Source organism: Typopeltis vanoorti, chromosome 7, assembly GCF_054136105.1.
Source record: "Typopeltis vanoorti isolate ZY-2024b chromosome 7, IOZ_Tvanoo_1.0, whole genome shotgun sequence".
Taxonomy (NCBI): domain Eukaryota; kingdom Metazoa; phylum Arthropoda; class Arachnida; order Uropygi; family Thelyphonidae; genus Typopeltis; species Typopeltis vanoorti.
The window spans coordinates 44,624,010-44,645,660 of NC_143555.1; the positions used below are offsets into that span (position 1 = coordinate 44,624,010).

Sequence of the window (21,651 nt, forward strand, 5' to 3'; positions counted from 1 at the left end):
ATCCCTTTCAAAATTCTATTGCTACTTGACAATGCTCCAGGACATCCTCTTCACATCGGTGATTTGAATGAAAATATAAATGTGATGTATCTACTGCCAATATATCAGCTCTGATTCAACCTATGGATCAAGGTTTGATTGCTACACTCAAGGCATATTATCTGAAAACTACATTTTCTCAAGCAATAACAGCAATGGACAACGATGCTAGAACATTATGTGATTTTTGGAAAAATTATGATATTAACTAATGTATCCAGAACATTAGAACTTCCATGAAGTTCTAATGTTCTGGAAGAATTTGGAAGAAGTTACTACCACAGGAGACACTCGAAGAGTAAATGAGCATAGTATGTTAGAACAAATTGGTGAAGAAATCGTTGAAATTGCAAGAAAACTGGATCTAGAAATCAATATTACCGATATAGAAGAATTAGCAGATCATGAAGAAGGTGAACTGACTGATCAAGACTTGATTTTCCAAAGCAAAAGAGTTGTAGAAGAAAGGAATAATGAGGAAGATGAAAAAGAGAAATTGTCAAAAAAATTTACTGTAAAAGGATTAGCTGGAGTATTTTCTAAACTAAATCAAGGACTTCAGCCACTTGAAAATATGGATCAAGACACTGATCGCTTCCCCAAAGTCGAAAACCAAATTAGAGAAATAGTCAGATGTTATCGCAAAATATATAAAGAAAAAAACCAACAGACAACATTAACCAATTTTCTGATTAAAAAAGCTATTCCTAATCATGAGAAATAACCATATCATCCAAATGAGTGACAATTACTCACCTGTTTAATTAAAAAACAGTTAATAAGTTTTTGTTTATGTTAACTAATATTTAAAGGAATTTCAAATTAAAGTAAGTGCACCGTTTTTGATGTGTTTATGTATTTTTTTCTTAAATTTTTCTTTCTTAATTTTATATTTATGTATTTATATGTGCTAATAAATAATTTATAAATGTATGTAAGTTTATACATTTTTAACTGTTTTAAGTTAAATACAAACCTAATTTATGAAAATATTATAACAAAAATCAAACAAATCAAGAATTAAAAAAAAGTCCTCGACTTACGGAGATGTTGGAACAGAACCCCGTCGTAAGTTTAGGACTATCTGTACATGTAGCCTCAAAAATCTGGTCTGGCACAACATAGTATCGACACTAAACACAATATCCAGTGGGATTAAGCTCATCTTCTCCATAGATGCAAGCTTAAATACAAACGCCTTTTTAAATAAAGTTGCATAGCCGTTTTACATCTTAATCGAAATGATTGTCTCTCTCTCTCCCAAAAGTTTGTGAAATTCTTATCTTATGTAATCATCAAATAAATAGTTTTTAAGAATTGTTTAATAATATTTTATTAGTATTAATTTCTAGCATGCAGCAAACAGTTTTTAATTGGTAATCCACCGACTGTTATGTACTTTGTATTCCATTCCTTTGAACTACTTGTTGTCTACACTGATGATGTACTGTTAATTTCAGTACGAAATATTTGTACCTTTATTTCATTTAAGTTAATTACTGTAGTTATAGTGTAATTTATTATTTATATCCATCAAGTGTCATTGACAATTTTTATTTTATTTTATTTATTTACTTTATTTTTTGTAGTAGGTGTAGGGAGTGAAGGGATTAGTTTTGTTACCTGGAGCTGCTTTTTTAAATTTGATTTTTTTGATTTTTAAAGCATCGAACTGGATTGCTGAATTAACTAACCTTCAGTATATGTATCTCAAGCTAAAGATCAATATATAATAGATGGCAATTAAAAAGATCATGACCTCCTCCAAGTAATAAGCATGACTCAGATTACTTGCACATTTTGAGAATATCACTTTTTCAAAGAAGGCACATGTACATTATAATACTAGATAATTATCTAGCAACCATTGTTTTAAGTAATAAATTTTAATTCAAACTCAATTAATCAGAAATTCCCCTACCTATAGATTCTGTTTTTTTTTCATCATTGGAAACTACAAATGGTTCATCAATATCAGGGTCATCTGTATGAGCTAATAACCTGCAATAAATAAATATATATTTATAAAATGGTAGCTACAGTTATGTATATTGCTTATTCAGGCTGAACTAGTCTTGCTGGAGGCTTTGGAGTAAAACAGCACTGGGAAACGATTAAAAAGTTCATACCTGAGGCCTCCAGCAGGAGACCCATCCAGTTTTGTGTTGCCTGCATGCGTGCGTGTGTCTGTGTTTACAAGTTTTATATTGTACTCCCAGTCTTTCTTTCAGAAACTCTGATTTTTCAGCCTACAAACAAATGCATGTTATAATTTGTCTGTGAACACATATCTACAAAAAAATATTGTCCTTACAAGGATAAAACAGAGAAATGCCAAACTGTCTAAAATCCCCAATTAGAGGACTAAGCCTATCTTAAGCAGATGAGAATTGGATGGACAAAAGATGTCTTTAGGAAAGATGAAATATTGGAAGAATTAAAGTGCTTAATTTTTTCCAAGTGCTGTTTTACTCCATTCAGATTCCAACAGGAGTATATGTTGGGTGTCTTTTTAAGCAGTAGATACGTTCCACAGAAAACCACATATATAAAAATTCACACAAAAAAAGCCTAACTTACGTTAAAAATCAGGGATATGTTCCATAATTTTCATCATCATCATCAAATTCCTGATATGTACCCTCAAGGGATATGATAGTACTACATGAAAAATTTACATCATTACTAACTTCCTATCTACAATTTTCCTCCCAATCACTCTGTTACATGTCAAGACTCCAACATTATCAGGTCTTATATTTCTATCACCTAAGGCACTTTGTACTGTATCAATCCACCTATATCTCGGTCTTCTTCTGGGTCGTTTTCCTGCCAACCTGGCAGAGAACACTTCTCTTGCTAATCTTTCTTTTGCCCATTCTGTTTAAGTGACCATACCACCTGAGATTAGCTCTGCTCACGCATTCCTGGATGCTGACAGTGTCAAGTTCTTTCCTAATATCCTCATTTTTAACATGATATTGCCATTAATGACATCTGTCCATGCCTCTAATCTTACTCAGGACTCTCATATCTCCAGTCTCTAGTCTTTGGTCAAGTGTTTTACTTCTGACCCAGCTCTCATATCCATAAGTTAAAACTGGTTTGAACACTGTCTTGTATACAGCTAATTTTGTGTTCTGACTAATTTCTCTCTTATTCCATATGAATTTATTCAACTGACTTCCTACCATACCAGCTTTGTTGATTCTGTTGTCCATTTCCATATTTAATTTACCATCTTCACTAAATATCATGCCTAAGTAGCCGAAATGTTTTACTTTTTCCACAGACTCTCCATTCACAACACAGTTGACATTTTCAACAATTCTACCTATTTTTATTGTCTTTGTCTTTTTATTGCTGACCTTCATGCCATATCTATTACAACAGTTATTCAATTTAGTCAGGGAATCTTGCAAACTTGTAGCAGATTTATTTAGAAGTATAACATCATCTGCATAAAGCAAAGAGCTGACATTAACATCTCCAATTCTGATATCAAGTTTAATACCACTTTCCTTCATAATGTGATCCATATAGATAATGAATAACAGAGGGATAATGTACATCCTTGTCTCACACCAGATTTAACATTAAACCATCTTCCTGTACTTCCTTCAATTCTAACTGCTGACTTGCAACTCAAATAAAGACTAAGTATTGCTTGATATAATGCACCATTGACACCATATAACTATATGAATGGCTTCTTTCATGGAACCTTGTCATATGCCTTTCCCAGATCGACAAAACTTAAATACAGATCTTTGTTATATTCCCATGCTTTCTCAACTATTTCTCGTAAAATGAAGATCTGATCCTGACAGCCTATATTTGGCCTGAAAAGTACTTGTTCTTCGCCAAGCTTTTCTTCCACAATTCTTCTCAACAATTTCTCAAGTATACTTGCATAAATCTTGCCAGGAACACTTAGCAGGGAAATGCCTCTGTAATTCTCACATTCAGTTTTATTTCCCTTTTTGTATATGGGTACTATTAGAGCTCTACACCAATCATCAGGAATTCGTCCCTCTGTCGAGGCCTTCTGAACTATGCAGTACAACCACTGTGAGACTTTTATACCACCATACTTAAGCATTTCTGGTCGAATATCATCTACTACTGCTATCTTTCCACATTTCAAGCCTTTGATGGCTTTTGCTACTTCAAGTATGGTTATGTATTCCTGACTATATGCCTATTGAGTGTTTTTTACCAATGTGCTATCACTGCTTGTTTCATTTAGCAATTTTTCAAAGTAATTATTCCATACTTCAAGGATATCTTTTTCTCCCATTTTCACGTCACCTTTATCATTTCTAACTCCATTTACAGCACTCTTTCCTCCAATTCTAAGCTTCTTCAACAACCTTCAGAATATCTTACCACCTTCTTGATATTTATTTTCTATGTTCTTGCCAAAGTCCTCCCATGACTTTTGTTTAGCTAGTTTTCCACAGTGTTTAGCTTTCTTACATTTGTCTCTGTATTCTCTAAGAGCACAAGCTGACTTATTTGCCACAAACTTTTGATATGCTTTCTTCTTTTCCTTCACTTCCTCTTTAACTTCCTGTGTCCACCATGGAGTTTTGATTTTTCTATCCTTGCACACAACCTCATCACATGCCTCTCTGGCTGAATCAGGGTTTTCTTCAAGGCTTGCCACTGAAACTCGAAACTTTGGTTCCTGTTCTCAAACTCTTATATTTTTTCTTCAATAATCTTTGTGTATTTTAGTCTACAGTTCATATCTGAGAGCTGCTCAACTTTTATTCGCTTCAAAACTTTCTTACATGTTATTCTTTTCAATATGAAATTCAATTTTATCCTGCTCAAGACTAAATAGTGATCACTTCCAATTTCAAATCCTCTGTACACTCTGGTGTCCTGCACCAGGGAGAAAACATCACTATCAATAATAACATAGTCAATGAGACTTTTCTTATTCCTTGCCTCTTCTCTCCATGTGAATTTGTGCACATTTTTATGTTGGAACATGGTGTTAGTAATAACCAGTCCATGTCTTGAGCAGAAATCCAACAAGTATCTGCCATTATTATTAGCTTTGCTCTTTTGTTCAAAATTTTCCAAAATATAGTTGTATGTCTGACAATCATTTCCTACTCTGCTATTTAGATCCCCAACAAGGACCAACTTTTCCTTTTTCATTGTATCAGTTGCTTTCTCTAAAACATCAAAAAATTCCTCCACTTCTACCTTAGTAGAACCTTCTGTGTGACCATAGGCACAAATAAGTCTCATTGTCCAATTCTCCATTCTGATATCGCCAACATCACTCTACTTGAGACTGCGTGACATTCCAGAAGATTAGCCTCATATTTAGTGTTGAATACTATGGCTACTCCTTCTTTTCCTTGATTGTCATTGCCTGAATATAATATTTTGTATTTACTGCTCGGAAAGATCTCACCAGTTTTTGTTTCAGTCACCCCCTATTATGTCAATCTGGTATTTATCTACTTCCTCAGCTAGCTCCATTCCTTTGCAATTCAGGCTTCCAATCTTTAACTCTGGTGATATTGAGTTGGGGTTTGCTTTCAGATTTGTTCCAGTAGCTGACTTTTCGCTGTTCGCCCTAGTTCCCTGGTGAAAACAACGGGGTTCCTTGTTTAACCGGGCGATGCCCCAGCCGGCATGAAATTTTGTCATGTCGTACCATCATTTGTATATTGGTTTAAGCCAATAAAAATACAATTTGGTCGGCTAAATCCCAAATTGCCAGCCCGTCCTCGTTTATTCAGTATCCAAGTAGGAACCCAACAGGGTGCACCACAAGAAGGTGAGGATTGGAAAATAGGTCAGAAGCCCTGGTCGGTTCTCTGCATTCCTTTAAAGGCTATGTGGAGGTCTCCTCTCGGTTATACAGCTTTGACCCCTTAAGCACCCTCCCATAATTTTCTATAACCGCATAAAATCGAAGCAATGAATTAAAATAAACCTAAAATCGCATAAAAATAGTTTATGAAAATTCAGGAAAATAAGAATGCCTAAGTTTGTTTTAAAGCTTTTTAATTGTTTTTAAATTTTATTGAATAGTAACTTTTTTTTTTTTTTTTTTACATTTTGTTATCAGAATTATCATCGCTATTAGACAATATTCGACAACGTTTGCGAACTGGTGCGAAATTACTTTCATCACCAGAAGAGAGAGTCAGCCCATGAAATCTGTATGGTAAAGACAATGGTTCTTCACAAACAGAATTAGCTTCACTCTCGTTCTGTGTTGATTTTTCTTTTCTTATGACAATATAATCAGTGATTAAACTTTGCAATGATGATTTCACTAATTTTTTATACAGCTCGCGATACACAGACATACAGTTCTTCAGCTGTTGGAATTTAAAGGCTCTTTCAGAATTTGTGTCATTAACAAGAAAATGATTTTCTAATTTATTGCAAAGTTCAAGACCTCAAATTATATTTGCAGTGAGGGGGGGGGGACAGGATTTTCTTCTGCTTCACTATCGTTTTCTGGATCTTCGACAATATCTAAAGTTAATCGATATCCAATAATATCATCGTCACTTAAGGCAATATCCGCAAGCAATTCGTCTACATCATTCTGGCTAAATGTGTCAAAACCTTCTCCACCAATTTCATGTGCCAATGTAATGATTTCATTTGATAATGTACATGTTTCATTGGTTGCACTGTTTGCAATACATCCAGGACAAGCTACTTTCCAACAAGCATTTAAAATTTGTATCAGCAATAACAGATGCAACATGATTTAAGCAGTCCAAAATAGAAAATTTTTTACAAATGTCAGTTACTGTTAATGATTCATTTTCTAGTTTATCCAATGTAAATTGAAAAGTGTGCTTAATGTAATATTTTTAAAAGTAGCAATTATGCCTTGATCTAATGGCTAAATAAATGCTTGTTGTATTGGGTGGAAAAAACACTACCTGCACATTTGGATGTTCTAAATGCGGATGACTTGGTGCATTGTCAACAATTAATATAACTTTAAAATCTAGAGCTTTTTGCTTTATATATGTTTCCACTTCTGGTACAAAGAATTATTGAACCATTCAGTAAATATTGCAGCAGTTGTTACCCAAGCCTTTGTATTAGCCATCCAGTGTACCTGCAGCTGTTTTAGATCTTTGCCTTTTACAGCACGTGGTCTTAGAAATCGATTTACTAGGAGGGATTTCAACATTCGATCCCCTGGTGCATTGCTACAAAGTAACAATGTTACTCGATCTTTGCTTGCTTTAAACCCACTTGCTTTTTTCTCAGACTTTGTGATGTAAGTTCGACTAGGCATTTTCTTCCAAAACAATCCTGTTTCATCAGCGTTAAACACTTGTTCAAGACAGTATCTACCATCTTCAATAATTTTGGCAAACTTCTTGAAAATTTTTGGTTGCTTCTTCATCTGCTGCTACAACCTTGCATGTAATCTTCACATTATGAAGTGCATTCCTTTTTAAAAACCCGGTTTACCATCCTTTGCTAGCCGAAAATTCTTTATCAGCTTGGGAAGCGGAAGCAGATGGCTCCAATTGTTTCATCTGTTCATAAAACAGAAGAGCTTTTTATTTAATTAAATAACCAGTTATAGGAATTCTTCAATCCAAAATATGAGTGCTCGTTCCATTTTTTCTAATAAAGCATCTCTCTTTAGTAGGATGATAATTTTGCACTTATTTCTATGCCAGAAAAGATAGATTTTCTTATTGCGATTACATTCTTTTCAATTGCTCTTATAGTAGATTCGCCTAAATTAAAATGTTTACCAATCACATTAGATCCCTTTGCTTTTGATAAGGAATCTAAAATTGCAATTTTCATTTCCAAAGAAATAACTTTTCTTTGGTGCTTTTTTTCTCCATTGGACCAAATCAGCTAAATTGACGATTAATTATTAATGAATACATTACAAAATAACCAAGGTGTTCCATGAAAATTTCAGGATTTGTGAAGTGTTTCTGTCATAGGAAAAGTTTGGGAAACGCTGGATTACCCTATTATCAGAATGGATTCTCCTGGTGACATGCGTAGAAGTGTCGAAAGGTCTCATATCACTGGAAGTGCATCGCATAACTAAAAATCCACATAAAAAGAGACCCGAGTGTGTGTGTGTGTGTGTCATCTTTCGGGGTGCTTAAAGGTCAAAGCTGTATAACTTAGAGGAGACCTCCACATAGCCTTTGAAGGAATGCGGAGCGCGATCAGGGCTTCTGACCTAATGTCCAATCCTCACTTTTTCGTGGTGCACCCTGTTGGGTATCCACCTGGATACTGAACGAACGTGGATGGGCTGGCAAATTGGGATTTAGCCGAATAAATTGTATTTTTATTGGCTTAAACCAATATACAAAATGATGGTACAACATGACAAAATTTCATGCCGCTGTGGTATTGCCCGGTTAAACAAGGCCCACGTTATTTTCGCCAGGGAACAATGGCGAACAGTGAAAAGTCAGCTACTGGAACAAATCTGAAATCACAAATCGAATCAACATACCAGAGTTAAAGATCAGTACCATCAACATAAGAGGCCTGAATGGCAAAGAAATGGAGCTAGCTGAGGAATTAGATAAGTACTAGATCGACATAATAGGGGTGATTGAAACAAAAAAAGACAAAAACTTGTGAGATCTTTCTGAGCAATAAATACAAAATGTTATATTCAGGCCACGACAATCAAGGAAAAGGAGGAGTAGCCATAGTATTCAACACTAAATACTAGGCTAATCTTGAATGGCAGTCTCAAGTAGAATGATGTGGGCAAATATCAGAATGGGGAATTGGACAATGGGACTTATTTGTGCCTATGGTCCCACAGAAGGTTTTACTAAAGTAGAAGTGGAGGAATTTTTTGATGTTTTAGAGAAAGCAACTGACACAATGAAAAGGGAAAAGTTGGTCCTTGTTGGGGATCTAAATAGCAGAGTAGGAAATGATTGTCAGACATACAACTATATTTTGGAAAATTTGGAGAAAAGAGCAAAGCTAATAATAATGGCAAATACCTATTGGATTTCTGCTCAGAACATGGACTGGTTATTACTAACACTATGTTCCTACATAAAAATGTGCACAAATTCACTTGGAGAGAAGAGGCAAGGAATAAGAAAAGTCTCATTGACTATGTTATTGTTGAGAGTGATGTTTTCTCCCTAGTGCAGGACACCAGAGTGTACAGAGGATTTGAAATTGGAAGTGATCACTATTTAGTCTGGAGCAGGATAAAATTGAATTTTATATTGAAAAGAATAACATGGAAGAAAGTTTTAAAGCGAATAAAAGTTGAGCAGCTCTCAGATGTGAACTGTAGACAAAAATATGTAAAGATTATTGAAGAAAAAATGAAAGAGTTTGAGAACAGGAACCAAACCTTGGAGATTCAGTGGCAAGCCTAGAAAAAAACCCTGATTGATTCACTCAGAGAGGCATGTGGTGAGGTTGTGTGCAAGGAAAAATCAAAACTCCATGGTGGACACAGGAAGTTAAAGAGGCAGTGAAGGAAAAGAAGAAAGCATATCAAAAGTTCCTGGCAAATAAGTCAGCTTTTACTCTTACAGAATACAGAGACAAATGTAAGAAAGCTAAACACTGTGGAAAACTAGCTAAACAAAAGTCATGGGAGGACTTTAGCAAGAACATAGAAAATAAATATCAAGAAGGTGGTAATATATTCTGAAGGTTGTTGAAGAAGCTTAGAATTGGAGGAAAGAGTGCTGTAAAAGGAGTTAGAGATGATAAAGGTGACATTAAAATGGGAGAAAAAGATATCCTTGAAGTATGGAATAATTACTTGGAAATATTGCTAAATGAAACAAGCAGTGATAGCACAGTGGTAAAAAAACACTCAATGGGCATATAGTCAGGAATACATATTCATACTTGAAGTAGCAAAAGACATCAAAGGCTTGAAATGTGGAAAGGCAGCAGGAGTAGATGATATTCAACCAGAAATGCTGAAGTATGGTGGTATAAAAGTCTCACAGTGGCTGTACTGCATAGTTCAGAAGGCCTGGACAGAGGGACGAATTCTGAATGATTAGAGTAGAGCGCTAATAGTACCCATATATAAAAAGGTAAATAAAACTGAATGTGAGAAATACAAAGGTATTTCCCTAATGAGTGTTCCTGGCAAGATTTATGCCAGTATAATTGAGAAACGGTTGAGAAGAATTGTGGAAGAAAAGCTTGGTGAAGAACAAGCTGGATTCAGGCCACATAGAGCCTGTCAGAATCAGATCTTCACTTTACAACAAATAGTTGAGGAAGCATGGGAATATAACAAATCTGTATTTAAGGAAAAGTCATATGCCTTTTCCAGATTTAACAAATCTGGAAAAGGCATATGACAAAGTTCCAAGAGAAAAGCTATTCATTACACTACAGTTATATGGTTTCGATGGGGCATTATATCAAGCAATACTTAGTCTTTATTTGAGTTGCAAGTCAGCAGTTAGAATTGAAGGAAGTACATTATCCCTCTGTTATTCATTATCTATATGGATCACATTATGAAGGAAAGTGGTATTAAACATGATATCAGAATTGGAGTTGTTAATGTCAGCTCTTTGCTTTATGCGTACGATGCTATACTTCTAAATAAATCTGCTACAAGTTTGCAAGATTCCTTGACTAAAGTGAATAACTGTTGTAATAGATATGGCATGAAAGTCAGCAATAAAAAGACAAAGACAATGAAAATAGGTAGAATCGTTGAAAATGTCAACTGTTATGAACGGAGAACCTGTGGAACAAGAAAAACATTTCAGCTACTTAGGCACGATTTTTAGTGAAGATGGTAAATTAAATATGGAAATGGACAGTAGAATCAACAAAGCTGGTATGGTGGGAAGTCAATTGAATAAATTTATATGGAATAAGAGAGAAATTAGTCGGAACACTAAATTAGCTGTATACAAGACAGTGTTCAAACCAGTTTTAACTTATGGATCTGAGAGCTGGGTCAGAAGTAAAACATTTGACCAAAGACTAGAGACCGCAGATATGAGGAGTCCTGAGAAAGATTAGAGGCATGAACAGATGGCATCAATGGCAATATCATATTAAAAACTAGGATATTAGGAAAGAACTTGACATTGTCAGCATCCAGTTGTGTTAGCAGAGTTAATCTCAGGTGGTATTGTCACTTAAACCGAATGGATGAGGAAAGATTAGCAAAACTAGTGTTCTCTGCCAGGTTGGCAGGAAAACGACCCAGAGGAAGACCAAGATATAGGTGGACTGATACGGTACAAAGTGCCTGAGACGATAGAAATATAAGATCTGATAATGTTGGAGTCTTGACATGTAACAGACTGATTTGGAGGAAAATTGTAGATAGGAAGTTAGTAATGATGTAAATTTTTCATATGGTACTATCATATCCTGTACACCCCTTGAGGGTACATTTCAGGAATTTGATGATGATGATATCATCTTTCAAGTTATGAAACAAAACATTTATATTTGTTGCATTATGAAGTTACATTAAATATTTTTTGCTGTTGTATATACCATTTCGTAGAAAGGATGGATGTAGATGGCATATCTGCTCTCCATTTTCTGGATTTTTTCCCGGACTTCTTTACTGTTCGTTGTTTAGTATATAAGATGTGTATTGGATGGTGACTGGAAAAATCGATGTAAACGTTTACGTTGTAAGACATTTTCCCCATAAGATATTTTGCATTATTTTTTGTAAATAATCAATGGATGATAAAGGGTCATGATGGAAATTATATTTGGTCTTTTTTTTTTAAAAATGAACACATACTATTTGGATTACAAAATTTTAATACACATATATACAAAAATGTCTACTAGTTTCATTAGCTGTAACTGACTAGTGTTACTTCACTGCGTCATTGTTATGCTCACGCAGTGAACACGTTCATTAATACTCTACCAATAACTATCTTGTTTCTAAATTTCATTAAGCAAGCCTAGCCATTCACAATCAAATACTGCCTATCAACAATTCTTGTTTGTTCCACAGGGTCTTAATTAATTCAATCAACTCTCACTTAAAAGTTCTCTACTAGTGTCCTTTAGTTTACAGTATACACAAATTTCTTATTCTTCTAAGCGATTTTTAACATAGAATGAAAATCTTTACATTACCGGATCCTTTCAGATTTCATGCCGCAATCTCATGTAGATCTGGATTACCTTACTATATATTCTTCGGCTGTCTTTGCGCCTGGCGATACACTACGCTTTTCTTTTAATCGTTTCCGACTGTGGCGTGCTGTCTATCGCTCCGCAGGAAACTTTCTCAGATGGGACATTCTGCTAAGGCTCGATTCTGCATAGGCCGTCATATCGCGATCAGCTCCGCTTGGAAATCTTCAAGCATTCTCAAGAAAAGAACCTGCTGTCCGTCATCACTGTAGTCGATCCACCGCTCTCTCACGAACCCCCCGACAAACTTCCTAAAACTCGAATCCAGGAACCGAAGAAGAAAAAAGCCTCGTAAAATGGCGCGCTTCGTCTTTTATTCACCCTTTTTGGGCGCCCTCTATTCAATGTGGTTTTCACCCACGAACCCCATCGTTCATGCCCCTTGGGTGATCCGACACTCTCCCTAACCTGTTAGGTTACATTATTCCAGGTAGCCGTTCTGACGTCATTTTCCACGTAGGTATAGCCTCTATCGCTACGCTCAACTCGTACAGATTATACGCGATTATTCCAGATTACTGCTTATAACTTTTCTCAGAATTTCGTAATGTACTAGAGAGCTTAATGGGAATTACAAATTACTTAACAATTCCCTTACACAATTCTTACTATTTTGACACATAATTCTCTGCTTCTCCTTTCAGTTATGCAGGAATAACTCTCACTATATGGCACACATGGACTACACATTATTACATAACATAAAATAATACTTCATAATTATTAGCTGATATGCAGATATCTCCTTAATTAGTAGTAAATATCATGTTAAATCCTGAATAAAGAATTTACTTGTAAAGCTCTCCATTCAGGATCTAACAAAAGTTTCCCCTTACAAGAAAAAAAATTTTCTTTAAGATAAATTTTTTCTTTAAGCATCCCTTATTATGAAAAAAATTGTTTTTCTAATTTTCTAGAAAATTAGAAAAACAATTTTTGCTTCTCCCTCAATTCTCTGGGGATGAACCTTCCATTCTTTCTGGGCTTTAGTACGTATCTCGGCTCATGAGACTGTATTGTTTCCTCATGACATGACTGAGTTTGATCATTCCCATGATATATATTCGGTGCTACTTTATATCTCAAGCGTTCGGGAAGATATTCCTTCGACAGGCTTTGCTCTTCTTCTCTTTTGTGCTCCGTCTCGTGTACGGGGTTGCTCTGGGATGTGTTTTCATCATGTTCCCCTGACAGCCTCTGTTTTCTGTTCCTTCCCCCCTTTTCCCCAGATGTTTACGAGGGAATTGTCGAGACAGACCAACCTACTCGATCTGAATCTGTACAATTTTAGGCGATCTGAGTTGACTACTAGGGTTCTTCCCTGACGTGTCGTCTCCTTTATCTTGTATGTCACAGGGGATAGTTTTTCTACAATTTCAAAGGGCCTGTGGCACTCCTTCCAAATTTCCCCCTTTTTTCCTCCCAGAGTTCTGCTCCAAAAGGACTAAGTTTCCTAGTTTTAAGTCTTTGTGTTTTCTCAGTTTATTTGCATAAGACCGGACACGTTGAAAACACGCATCACTTGATTCGCCCACCAACTCATGTGCCAGCCTGTTTTCCTTGATGAGGTTGTTCAAGTACTCATCGATGTCTGGGAATCCAGTGCTCGCCTTTGAATTTAATGATAATTTCAGTCTTTGAAGACCCAACAAAGATTGTGAATTCCAAAACTCAATCGATCTTAGGTATGGCTAACCGCAAATAGAAGTTTTGGAAGGTGATATTGATGAGCTGCTTCAATCTCACATTATGGAACCCATACCCAATGATCTCCGTGAATTAGAGCATCAAGAAAGAAACGAAGAAGAAAAAGACAAAGAAGATAACAAATTTGAAGCTCTAACTTGGTCTTTCACTTTAAAAGGCCTAGAAGAACCATTTAAATTTCTCTAAAAAGCTCAAGCAATCTTTGAATCACAAGTTCAGACTTTAAACGATATAGTAAATTTTCCTGTAAAATGAATAATGCTTCTGCTTGCTTGCTATCGAGCTATTTAAACGAAAAGAAGAGAACGTCAACGAAGCAGATGACACTCAAGGCCTTCTTTGAAAAAAAAAAAAAGATGCACCGAAGCATCCTAATATATCTCCTACTACCTCGACAGCTGCCGATTCACCCAGTGTTATAGAGATGAGCTTATTTTTTAAATATGTTCTTTTCTTATCATTTAATATTCATTTTGTAATTTATATATTCCTTCTTACGAACATAACTCTCACTTATAGCATTATTTCTAAGGCAAATAAACTTATCCCGCTTTACGAACGGTCGCCAGGAACCAATTAATTCATGAAGGCATAAATTACCTGTATTATTATCATTAAGAGAGATCTCCAGGGAGTCAAGGACTCATTGAGGAAGGCCACATACTACATGCACCAGCTATCATACTTATTCTTGAATTCATTCACACTGCTTGCACTCACAGCATTCAAAGGCAACCCATTCCAATCACGCACCACCCTGTGAGAGAAAAATATAGTCCCCCCCCCCCCTTCTTAGTGGCATTCATTCTTAGCTTCCAAAGATGACCTCTTGCCCTTTCTCCACCCTCCATATATTGAAAGATTCATCAACTGAAACTTACAAACCTTTCAGAAGTTTGCAAGTCTCAATCATATCACTCCTCTCTCTCCTGTTGGTTACAAATTCTCAATCTGTCTTCAAAATCAGTATTCCATAATCCTAATATCATTTTTAACCAGTATATCAGAATCACAACGGAAGACATTAGACCAGACATGCGCACAATATTCCAAGTGAGGTCTTATCAAGGACTTGTAAAGAAGCAAAATGACATCCTTATCTTTACATTCACATGTAAAGATAAGGATGTTGCAACGTTTCAACATTGCAATTATCTTTCGAGTTGTATTTGCAATCTTTGCTATCTGGCCCCTGAACTTCAACTTCTTATCTACTAACACTCTAAGATCCCTGGCCTCATCAGTTTCTTCTAGCATAATCCCACCAATATAATACGACATCTAATCATGCTGAAGTGAATGACTTTACATTTACTAACATTGAACTGACATCCATTTTCCCATGCCCACAGTTCCAGCCTATTCAAATCATTCTGCAAGGGCTGCATAACAGCAGCATTCTGATTACCCTACTTTGCATCATAAGCAAATAGCTGAATGTCACTTGTCAAATCCTTCCCAATATCGTTAATGTATAGACTGAATAACAGTGGACCATGCACTGATCCTTGTGGTACACCACTTGTTACCTTAAACCATGCAGACTCGCATCCCCCTGTATACCATTTTTGATATCTGTCAGTCAGCCATCCTCTTATCCATGCTAATATTCTGTAACCGAAACCCATATTCTCCAATTTATGCAACAGGCTGTCATGCTGTATTATGCCTTAGCAAAATCCAAAAGTATCACGATTTATCCATTCCCCTTGTCTAGTTCAATGGTAACATTGTTATAGAATGTGAGCAACTTGCTAAAACATGACCTTCCTTAGTTAAACCCATGTTGCACATTGCAAAGTAAAGATTCACTGTCAGCCCATTTCTGAATGCGAGCCCTAACCAATTTTTCAAATATCTTCACTCCTGAGATACTAATTAATCGATAGTTGGATACATCGGTCCATGCACCAACCTCGTGCAATGGAATTACCATACATTCTTTCCATTCCTGCAGAATCTTTCCTGTTCTGAGACTCATTAAACAGCCTGGTCAAAGGAATAACCAGTTCAGCTGAACAGTCTTTTAGCACACATGCTGATATCCCATCAGTCCTTATCGCTGAATTCTTATTCAGATTGTGCACCAGCTCTAATGTCTCTCCTAATACACCTGAGTTTCTTCATCCAGTGAAGAAGTAACAGTTAGCTCAATGTCATGTACACCAGGTGGACAGCTTTTAACAAAATAAGCACCGAATAGTTGAACAACCTCTTCTGCATCTGTAACCCTCAATCCATCTGCATTTAGAAGTTATTCTTTCATGTTCATTCTTTCTTTGACATGCAGCATATCAATTCTGCAAGTGCTGCATATCAGCAGCATTCCTGATTACCTTACCTATCTTTGCATCATCAGCAAATAGCTGAATGTCACCTGTCAAATCCTTCCCAATACCATTAATGTATAGACTGGATAGCAGTGGACCAAGCACTGATTCTTGTGGCACACCACTTGTTACCTTAAACCTTGCAAACTCACATCCCTTGTATACCACTTTTTGATATCTGTCAGTCAGCCATCCACTTATCCATGCTAGTATTCTATAACACAAACCCATATTCCCCAATTTATGGAACAGCCTATCATGCTGTATTCTGTCAAAAGCCTTAGCAAAATCCAGAAGTATCATGGCGTATCCATTCCCAATCCATTCTTGTGGGTTGTCTTCAGCATGCAGAACCAGTTTCTTTTCATACTCAGACTTTGCTTTCCATACAACAGTTGCGACTATTCTAGACTGCTGCTTATAACTTTCATAACTGACATCATCCTTATGCACACGGTATTCTTTCCACATCATCCTTTTCTTACGAATATCATGCTTTATATGATTACACATCCATTTGACTCCTACCCTATTTATTCTTCGAACTCTCGGGACACATTCTGATATCGCATCATTTAAGTATTGTTTAAATGATTTCCATGCGCTGTCGATATTCTTCCCATCCAGCAACCGATCCCATTCCAGTGAACTCAGTATACTCCTGAGTATACTCCTGCTTTGTAGTTCAGCATGTAACTTTTCTGAATGGAACATTCACAAACTTCCCAAGTGAATACCGCATGATCACTGTCACCAATTGGAGGCAAAATACTTACGTCTTTAACTGAAATGCCCTCTGACACTATAATCAAATCTAACACTCCTTGACCTCAAGTTCCTTCTCTCACACGCTGCTTGAGGAAGTTGTCCTGCAACAGCTCAATAAACGCATTTTCATTCTTCTAATGATATTCTACTGCTACCCAATCAATATATGGATAATTAAAGTCTCCCATTATGATTACTCTTTTCGAGCTCATCTTTTCTATTTGGAGATGCATTTCTTCATCACGCAACCGATTCACCAGGTCTGTAACAACACCCCACTATGTAATTGATTTTGTTAGATTTCATCTCACACCAGATAGCTTCAAACTTATTGCCAAATGAAATACTGTTAGCAGAAGTACTACAATCATAGGCCTCAACTCAAACTGGATTCAAGTTATCTGATATCATTAGCAGCACAGCACGCCCCTCCTCTCCTATCCTTCCTAAAAATAGTGTACCCATTACACTCGATATCAGTTAGTACATTTGATTCTGATAGCCAGGTCTCACTAATGCCTACAATCTGAGGTCCTAACATATTGACTAAGACAACAAACTCTACCCCCCCCCTTTGTTTCTGATACTCCTAGCATTCGTGTACAGACATAATAATCTACCGGTATATTCTTTTGTATACTCGTCTGCATGACACAGTTGGACAACTTGGAGAATTCTATTCTTCTCTTGCGTGACATCTTTGCACACGTTTGATGGGTCTGAAATGAATGAACACAGACAAAATAATTCTCTCCTCGTCAACATTTCCATGATAAAGACCATTCCAGTCATTAACACAGTTATATAAGATTGCTGCTCTTATGCACACATTCACACCATTCCTCCTTGTATAATTTATTTTCCCTGACTGTGTTAGTTTTCGCAGACTCCTGATACGAATCGAATCATTTGCCATTATAGCCCTTCTAAATTCATTTTTGTCATATTAAGGTAAAATGCTAATATTAATAAATGTTTCACACAACAGTATGAACACTGGACTCATTACATTAAGCTATAAATGAATTATTTCAAATTGGACTAGCATAAAAACAGGTAAATTTTCTTAAGAAAAATTAGATTAATTTAATTGATAATAATAATAAAATATAATCAAGAAATTTGACTACACCCTCTATACAAAAAAACTGATTCCTTACCACTCCATTGCGGGTTCCACACCCTGATTTCCTGTCACAATTAAAGCTTTCTCCCTAAAAAATAAGTTTTAGATTGTTTAAGATTATAATGACATAAAATGTTAACTACATTGAAAAAATATGCTATTCTAAAGTTAACTAAAATTTATAATTCTTTGATATGCATTTTCTAAAGAATATTATCACACATGAAAAATTTATTTTTTGATATTTTAATTTTCCTAACCAATTCTCTTTCTAAATATGCTATGGATGCCAGCTCTCCTCTTCATAAGAGAGAGAGAGAGAATTTCTTCACCAAAACACATAGTCCCAGCAAAAAGATCTACATAAGAATTAAAGTTATTCTAATTAATACCCAATATATGTTGTAATTTCCTCAAAAATAATAGTTATGAATAGTCAATGCATAAACCTTTAGCTTGAGATAAAAACTCAAGCTTCACACCCAGTCTACAATGCAGCTCACATAGGATGTGAGAAAATCATTAACAAATCCCACTTTGAAAAATACCAAGCAGAAAACCTGACTCCTCCTGAAACAGCAGTCAAGGTTTCTGGTGTCTCTCATAATCTATCAGATTATGAGCGAAAATTAGATGAGCAGGCCAAATTTAATCAAAAAAAGTTTTTTCACTATGTAGTGAGTAAGAGGAAGAATGTTTATGGAAGGAAAACATTAATCAATGCCAATCATAGGAAGCCAACCAAAATAAAAGAAATAGAGTTGGGGAGTTACCGATTTGCAAAGGTGTACCATCCAATTGTTGTTTTTGATGTGACAGAGCCTGATGACAAAATTGAAGTAAATGAACAGGAAGTGCTCAGCATATTGAAAAAATCAACATAACTACAGCAGTGAGACTGAATGGCATGTAGGCCCGTGTGCTATGAGAATGTTCAAGATCACAGGCATCTCTGACAAAGTTCTTTAATTTGCCTCAACTTTAGCGAGGTTTAATAGTAACAGAAAGCAGGAAAGACAATTCCATTACATAAATGTGGCTTGAATGCAGAAGTAACAAATTAAAGACCAATTAATATCTCAGGAATGGTGATTAAAGGTAAAATCCATGGGTGAATAGAAATATAACTCTATGGGGAGTGGGGAGGAGAACAGCTTTGTAAAAGGTAGATCCTTTCTTAGACATTTACTCACATTTTATAATAGTGACAGCAGAATTAGATAAGGGAAATGGCCGTATCATGATATAGCTGGACTTTGCACTTAACAGAATATGCATTGAAAACTATTACATAAGCTAAAGCAAATGGGAATGGACATGAGACTGGTGGCTGATAGACAGTGTATGGTGAAGAGGAATCAAGGCAAATGAGGGCGACTAGTGGAATGCCTCGGGCTCTGTTTACTAAGGTAACTACTCTTTAATTTGTATATTAATGATATAGGGAATGATTTATCAACTGTTGCTTTTTGCAACAGTTCATAAAGGTGATGTAGATATCTTGCAGGATGATTTAAATAAATTGATATTGTCGGCAAAGGATAATGGATGTTAATTTAATGTTGCAAAATGTGAGGTTATGAGCTTCAGGATTAAATTATTACATACTTTGTATGATGTTGATGGTACTGGAATTGGAGGAAATGGAAGTCCAGGAAGCATTTGGAATTTTCTTTACTGCAAAAGTAAAGAAAATTCCAAAGATTAGTTGAATGTTTAAAAAAACACCAACAAGTAGATGGGGGGGGGGGGGTATTATTCCTCTTTGTATGGCTATGATTGGCCACATCTTGACTACTGTGTACAGATTTGGTTACCTGGTTTTCTTGCACATCAGAATGTCATTGAGAGGATCAAGAGACAAGGTGACAAGTCTATGGAATGATCTCTATGAGGATAGACTGAAGATGTATCTGTTGCAAAGTTTAGTTGACACAGTTTAGGTGGCAAAAAAATGGAGACATGACAAAAACTTACTAAAGTAGTTCTAGAAGACTGACACAATAGAAAAATTGCAATAACTTGGGGGGGGGGGGACATCTGAAAGTCAGGTACATTATCTAAAAATGTGGTGGAAAGTCTGGTTATCATATACAGATGAATGGTGCTGTCAGTGATAAAAGCAAATAAATCATATCATCAAAGCAGCCATTTTGGAGTCTTTTCCATTTTGTGTATGGAGTGCAAAAAAAGACATTCTGATAGCAAAATTGGATATGGCTACAAGCATCATTTAACCGATGAATTCAGGTGGTAAGCTATCGTAAGGCCAGAGGGCAGCCAAGTCAGGTGAAGGTACCCAGATGGTTTCATGCGAGTCATTCCAAGGTTCACAGACTGCAAAACCAATTCCAACAGACAAACAGCATTCAGAGATAAAGCGAAGGAAGGTCACAAGCTAGGTGTGAGTGACCAATATCCTTCATTGTGTGCTTGCCAAAACAGAAGTGCTATCCACAAATCAGCTATGATCTAACCTCACTTTGGCTTAAGGAACATAGGTATCTGCTTTCACTGAATACCAATCAATGCAGTCTCCAAGCCCCTATCACCATGCTGCAGCAGAGAACATTTGAAATGAGCAAGGCTCCACATCAACTGGTTCCAAGACCAATGAGGATCAATATCATTTAGAGACAAATCCCAGTTTGCTCTACAAAGTAATATCATACTTCTAATATCCATGAAAGGGGAACTTATGGTCAGGGCTCCAGAAATCCACTCACCACTGGGAAGTTATCAGAGACAATTGGAGAGTGAATTTTTAGCTTTGTTCTGAATGCAAAACAAATATATTATTTTCTTCATCTAATTTACACTTCTTTTTTTTTTCATTTTAAAACAACTCATTCCAATGAATTTATGAAAGAATATTTATTTCTAGCTTTCTAAAAATATCACCTTGGGGGAGACCAGACTCCTACCAAGCACGTCCCTTGGGTGGCAGATGAGGGTTGCTCCGAATAAAGAATAAGGAGCCGTGGACCAAAGGGTATGGCAGAGGAAAGGCAAGCCAGCCACACTAAAATGCCAAAAACTTCCATGGATTACACGATTACTGGGAATACATCTCACACTACCGCATATGGGGTAGCCGACATGCCAACACGAGCCTCACATAGTGTTGGTGAGAAATCTTCTATGTGGTCAGCAAACTGTGATAAATATATAGCTACTGTAAATATCAGATCTCTATACAAAGCAGGAAAACACCAAATTCTAGAAGAGAATCTGAAAAGGATAAAGTGGGATATCATAGGAATCTCAGAAACTCATTGGACAGGAGAAGGATGCTTAAACATACCAGAGGGCAAATTATTCTATTGAGAAAGAAGAGACAATGTACATAGAAAAGGAGTTGCAATCCTAATAAAACAAAATCTTACTGCAAGTGTAACAGATATTAAGCCTATCTCATCCAGAATAATAGGAATTAGATTAAAAACCAAAGATAAAGGACTACATATAAAAGTTATCCAGATTTATGCACCGACACAAGTC

The 21,651-nt window shown here is 36.1% G+C and overlaps 1 protein-coding gene across 2 annotated transcripts in view; it reads right to left on the bottom strand.

Annotated features, from left to right (window-relative positions):
- Window positions 1–21,651, bottom strand: part of LOC150104640 (UBX domain-containing protein 1) — a 201,498-nt gene that overhangs the window by 160,503 nt on the left and 19,344 nt on the right. For both annotated transcript variants that reach the window (XM_090395236.1, XM_090395237.1), the window contains 2 exons: window positions 18,185–18,238; window positions 1,961–2,040 (listed from right to left, as the gene is read on the bottom strand). In XM_090395236.1, the coding sequence (XP_090251362.1) occupies window positions 1,961–2,040; window positions 18,185–18,238 (134 nt within the window). The remainder of the gene's footprint in view (window positions 1–1,960; window positions 2,041–18,184; window positions 18,239–21,651) is intronic.